General features: G+C 41.7%; 2 protein-coding genes across 3 annotated transcripts in view; one reads left to right on the top strand and one right to left on the bottom strand.

Moving 5' to 3' along the window:
- Window positions 1-244: 244 nt before the first annotated feature.
- LOC122666820 (protein TIFY 3-like) lies at window positions 245-1,757 on the bottom strand. The gene is made up of 4 exons (XM_043862897.1): window positions 1,631-1,757; window positions 1,103-1,310; window positions 899-956; window positions 245-561 (listed from the first exon to the last, which is right to left on the bottom strand). The coding sequence occupies exons 1-4, from the start codon at window positions 1,730-1,732 to the stop codon at window positions 399-401; spliced, it is 531 nt and encodes a 176-aa protein (XP_043718832.1). The 5' UTR covers window positions 1,733-1,757; the 3' UTR covers window positions 245-398.
- A 2,605-nt stretch (window positions 1,758-4,362) lies between these two features.
- LOC122669045 (cysteine protease ATG4-like) overlaps window positions 4,363-6,000 on the top strand; it is a 34,089-nt gene continuing 32,451 nt past the window's right edge. Inside the window, exon 1 of one of the 2 annotated variants that reach the window (XM_043865671.1) lies at window positions 4,363-4,706. The gene's annotated coding sequence lies outside the window, so the exon portion shown is untranslated. Of the gene's footprint in view, window positions 4,741-6,000 lie in introns of both variants that reach the window. The other variant, XM_043865672.1, reaches the window with a different exon arrangement.

Raw genomic sequence — 6,000 nt, 5'->3', positions numbered from 1 at the left:
TTGCAACTTTCCGCGTGAATAATGCAAGAGTCTATTTTGCGGAATTATGACAGGCTGCGGTGGAGGATACCCAACTGATAGGAAACTCTAACTTGCAGAGGCTGCCTGAGATTCCCATCCCGATGCTCCAAACATGCATAGAATACACTGTTCATTACTCACTTTCCAATCCTTTTATTCCCACCCTGCAAAATCCCTGCAAACAAACATAGCCTAACCAAAAGCACATACAAAGGCATTTTCTGAACCGGCCACCCATCAAGTCTAGATGGTCACTTGCTTTGAATAATTTTGGAGTGAGATAAATAACCATAGCGACAAACTAAGAAAATAAAACTAATCACAAGCTTATGTTTGTGCTATAATTCGTCGAGGTTTCCATTCATTAATTCATTAATTCATGCAAGGTGGGTGGCAGCAGTTGGTTGGAACTCTTCCTGAGATTTGGAAGTCTCTGAGAAGCAGCCCTGCAGGGACGGGGCTTCAGCACTGAGGCCACTTCCTGTGTTGTCTGCTTCTTTTGTCACTACCACAGGAGGATAGGGACTCTTGCTCACCAATCTGCAGTTAATAACAAGTTCATGTTAAATTTGATGGTTAGAGTTGTTAATTGATTTCCACTCCAATAGGACCTTGACACCCTTGCATGGATGCCATTCTTTTTCCTGGTTAATAACTACAAGATGAGAACAGGGAAGAAAGCAAGCAGCATGAAATTCTTAGCAGGAGATAGGCTGCCTCTGTGCAGACCATTTTATGAGAATGCCATCTTTTGAGTAGGTAAGTAAACAAAATATTGGACCTGTGTTCAACCTGAGGAAATATACATTTTGACAAAGATGCAAAGCTATGCCCTCAAGAATCAAATAGATACACTGACACATTGAGGGAGGAATACCTGTCCCGTCGCTTCTCCAAGAAGCGAAGAAGGGAGTGTCTCCTTGCAATTGGAAGTTCTGCACAAAAAAAAATTAAATCTATAATAAGAGTTGTATTTAACAACACACAAGTTGAAAAGCACAGCAAAAATGAAACACTGGCAAATGAGAACCATATCCCATATACTGAATATTTTGGTTAGGTTTCCCTTTTTTCTCTTTACCTGCTTGCAGATTGCACATGGAGGTATTCTGAATGGGTTGAAATTGGGATTGTTGTGAAGCCACAGCAGCTGCAGTACTCTGCAAGGAAGGAGACCTTGTGAGTACTGGTGAAGCAGCTGCAGAAGGAATCCCGCTATCCTTTCTGCTTGAGTTCTTAGCAGCAGTAGCAGCAGCAGCAGCAGCAGCGATCAGCATAATTGTGTGGGCCTTTTTAAAGGGGGAAAAAATACTAGATGTCAGAAGAAAAGGAAAAAAAAAAGTGAGTATAAAATCTTAAAGGACTCAGTTTTCCTTGAGCCACCGTGAAGGAGGAATTCCTTCACCAATGGCTCATTGTGTTTGAACTTTGGATGGGTGACAGGGACCAGTTACAAGCATTTAGGACCTTACCATATTGGGAGAGGGGGGGGGGGGGAGGGGGAGGAGTAATGAAGACCATAGATTCATGGTTGAATTGCTCAGTGGGTGAAGAAAAACTTTCTCCAAATCTTATTGTTTTTCATATACTCAAAAACTACATGACTAACCTTTTCTGCTGGAACAGCATCAAACACACTAATGGTTCCAGAATAGAAGATTGTGAGCTGAGTGGGAGAAGATGCAGCAGAGCCTGGTCCTGACGCTGGCATCGTTGGGGTCCTCAAACAACTAAGGCATGCTAGTGATAAAGGAAAGGAGGGGTATTTCGGGAATTAAAAGGATACTTATCGTTACAAAATCCTTCATGAACCGCGGGGGGGGGGACGACTCCTTCCCACCCGTAAAAGTATATAGACATACCTGCCTTAGCCACAATGTAGAAACAAAACGGATCCCTCTACCTACGGTGTGGGGGTTCACTGTGTTTCGGCCCTGGTGCTGGTGCAGTCTCATTACGGCTGGTGAGGGGCTGGCACATTCGATGAGATGTCAGCCGCACAGTGCGACCCGACCCCACAGTCTCATGATCTAAAAGGAGACAGTATCTTGAACAATATTAATGTCTTTTCCATTTTCAATTGAAAATGGTTTCTTGTACACCAGCCCAAGCCCATCCACCCTTCTTAACTCATAACCTTTCAAGCCCGGTCCTTATCCAGCTTACCCTGCCCTACTCCATCATAATCACCAGGGATCCAACCCGTTAGTTGATACAGCCTACTCTGCCCACACCGCTATGCCCTCTTCAAACTTCGCCCTCCACCCGCCCCCCCAACCCACTCCAATGGGCACTGTTCTTCCATCTGTTATTTCCAACCCGGCCAGTCTTCTACAACACACAAGCTTAACAATCTTCTGAGCATGCACCTATGGTAGAGCATTTTTTTAGATTTTGGCCCCATGGAGGCTAAGGGAGATCAGCCCCACGGGTCATCATGAAAATTCTGAGTTGGAACTACCAAGGGTTAGGGAGACCCTTGACATCCGTTCCCTTTGCAATCTCCTTGTTTCTGATAAGCCGGATGTTGTATTTCTGATTGAAGCCAGGTGTACCCGCTACAAATTAGAGAAGCTCTGAAAGAAAATGAAGATGAAGAACCTCTCATGGAACACGGTATCAGTAACATATCGGCTAACATCCTATATCGATGCAATATCGATACAGATCAAGAGTATCAACAAAAAAGTGTTTTGTTTTATAATTTATGTTCGATCCGGGCCTAATACAAACCATTATGATACAAACAACAACAAACTCAGCGTTATCCCAACTTAATGGGCTCGGTTGCATGGATCCAATAAAACAAAGTAATGAAAACTGAGATCTTCACAAAAAAAAAAAGAAAATGGGGAATGGAGATTGAGATGAGGAAATGAGGGATAAGAAAATAGATGAGAAATGAAAAACTAAAAAATGACAAATGAAAATCTAGAACATACTAGAAAAAAGGATAAGGGATGAAAGATGAAAGACGAGAGTAAGAGGAAAGAGGCACAACCTAGAGAGTCAAGAGAATCTCAGCTAAATGGGGTCCACTACATGGATCCTTGCCCTCCAATAGGCTCTATATATCCAAGGTCATACTTAGTATAAGACTTAGACTATGCATGTCCTTCCTCACAACTTCTCCTATGGTCATTTTAGGCCTACCCTAACTCTTTTAACTCCTTCGATCGAGATCATATCACTCCTCTTTAGTGGGGCGTCCCTAGACCTCTGTTGAACATGATCATACCACCTCAAATTGCTCTCTCAGAATTTGTCATTGATCGGGGCAATTCTCAAGTTAGCTCTAATACCCTCATTCCTTACGTTATCCTTCATAGTTTTTCCGCACATCTATATCAACATCCTCATCTCTGCTACACACATCTTCCCAATATGCCACTTATTAATTAACTAACATTTTTGCCTCATACATCATAGCCGGACGTACAACAGTCCTATAAAACTTTCCTTTTAGCTTTAAAGGAATACGTCAGTCACACAACACTCCGGACATATCTCTTCAGTTCATCCATCACACTTTATTTCTATGTGAAACATCATCTTCTATGTCACCTACTTTATTTATGATTGACCCATATATCTAAAATAGTTGCTTTGTGGTATCTCTCTTTCCCCAATTCGCACCATGTCGATATCCATCCTAGTGTGATTAAATTACACATCATATACTCTGTCTTCGTTCTACGGATCTTAAAACCTCTTGTTTCCAAGGTTTCTCTCCATAACTTTGGCTTAGCATTGATCCCTGCTTTTGTCTCATCCACTAAAACGATATCAACCGCAAAGAGCATACACCACCAGACATCGTCTTGGATGCTCTTGGTTAGCTCGTCAATGATCAACGTAAAAAGATAAGGACTTAAGACTGATCCCTGATGTAATTTTATCGTAATTGAGAATTCTTTGCCCTGATCTTCCACAAATCTCATGCTAGTCACCACGCCCTCATACATATCTTTAATTACATCCACTTATATACTCAACACCCCTCTCTTCACTAGGACATGGCGATTTAAATCTCTAGGAACACGATCATAGGCTTTTCTAGGGACCGCTATGATACAAATACTATCAATATCGACACGGACTAGTACATTCACTCTAGGGACCGATTTCAATACCGACACCGAGACGGATAACCTCGGTTCGTTAATCGTTAGCGTGTTAATTTTCTTTGGTATAAGGCTATAAGCGATTAAAGATTCCTCAATTTTCAAGTGGGAGCAACTTCAAAATCTTACGTAATAATTCAAGTTTCACCTTGCCACGCCAAAGTCTAAACATAATCATATACGTCACCGTCTCAATCCTCAAAATATAATTTCCGGTGTCTTTCTTCCTCCGTGCTGCTCTCGTCTTTCCCCAACTTTGGGCTATCCTGGGTTCGGCTTTCCTCCTGTATCTTCGTTTTCATATTCCAAAACTCTTGATCTGCTGCTGCGGATTAACTGTTCCGACTATAGTAGCCACTATGAGCGAATAAATATCATTGGACCAACGCGAGAAGAGCATAAAGGGGAGGGGGAATAGAGAGAGAGAGAAAGGGAGAGAGAGAGGAAGACCGTTGAGGCCTTCTCCCCCGGAACCCAGTATCGCCAGTTGTCAGTCGTATCTGATTTTTCTTCGCGGCGACCACAGGATCCTCTCTCTGGACTAGGGTTCCGGAAAAGGAGGTCAGCTCCTTTCTACCAGTTGCTTATTATTGTGGTCCGTTTCAGATTCGCTTATACTTTTTACAATAATCGTTAATGTCTCTCTGTTTTTTTTTTTTTTTTTTTTTTGTTGTTGTTGTTGTTGTTGTACATGTATCGAAATTCTTGTCAAATACGAGACTTGCTTTTTCACCTGGTGGATCACAGGCATGTTTGGGGATTTTGAAATTGGGCCTAAATTGGTTTAACTTGTTATATTCTGTTAAAGAACCCTATAAATTTTATTATGGAATTTATAATGATTGGGAACATTACCCAAAAAAAATATATAATGATTTGATTTGGTGCTCGGTGTGGCGGCACCAATTTGTTTCTTTTATAAAAATAGAAACCTCTGGAGTTTGGGCCACCTTTTTCCAGTTTTATTAGATCAGATGGTATCTCAGGTGGTGATCTAACAGTTTCTAACACGGTCACATATTTACAACTGAAAGGCAGTGTTTGCTTCTTAGTGCAATGTGAAATTTTTATTGATATGCTTCTACTTATTCTGGAGTTTGTGTGTGTGTCCTGCCAATGCCACCGTACGTGTCTCTCTCCTCCCTCCTTTCAGCAATTTTTTGTAAAGTTTTCATTCACCTAAGTGATCCTGATCCTTCAAGGCCAAACAAGTAAACATATGGCTCTTTGAACAATGGTATATGAAGATATGATCTATCAGTTGCGTCTTTAACTCTTTCAAACAGTTAGAACCCTGCACATAGGGACCAGGCCCACACCATTTTAGTGTGCCGTGCAATTTCCTAGGGAACAAGTTCAGTCATATTCTTGTTCCTTCTATCGTGATCCTATCAGTCGTTTATGGACCTTGCTCTGCTGGTGCTTTGTCTGTTGAGACTTGGGATAGAGCAAAAAACATGCTTGTTTGTATGCCTACCTGCAAGCATTATACTCCTTCCATCCCAACTATGGGGTGGTCCGAACTTTCCAATCTAATGCAGGATTGCGTTTCTTATAATGTTGCTCGATAGAAGAGGGGAGGGGGGGGAACTGCCCCTCCTGAACTTTTGGTATATCTAATGTATATGATTTAAAGGGGGCATATTGGGTAGCCACGAGTTGCTCTAATGCTGCCCAAAACTTATGATATAAGGAGCCTTAGGAAAAAAATATGGGAAAAAGTAGAGCTGCAGAACAAAACAAGAAAATCTGGAAGTTAGAGGGCTGAATGGAGAATTTTTATATCTCATAAAAGAGAAACCAGAGCAGTCTGAAACTCAGTTAGAGTGGTCCATATGTTGCTAGTGAATCATGC

This window comes from Telopea speciosissima, chromosome 7, assembly GCF_018873765.1.
Source record: "Telopea speciosissima isolate NSW1024214 ecotype Mountain lineage chromosome 7, Tspe_v1, whole genome shotgun sequence".
Lineage (NCBI taxonomy): Eukaryota > Viridiplantae > Streptophyta > Magnoliopsida > Proteales > Proteaceae > Telopea > Telopea speciosissima.
The sequence above is the reverse complement of the archived record's forward strand: the minus strand, read 5'-3'. Positions and strand labels throughout refer to the sequence as shown.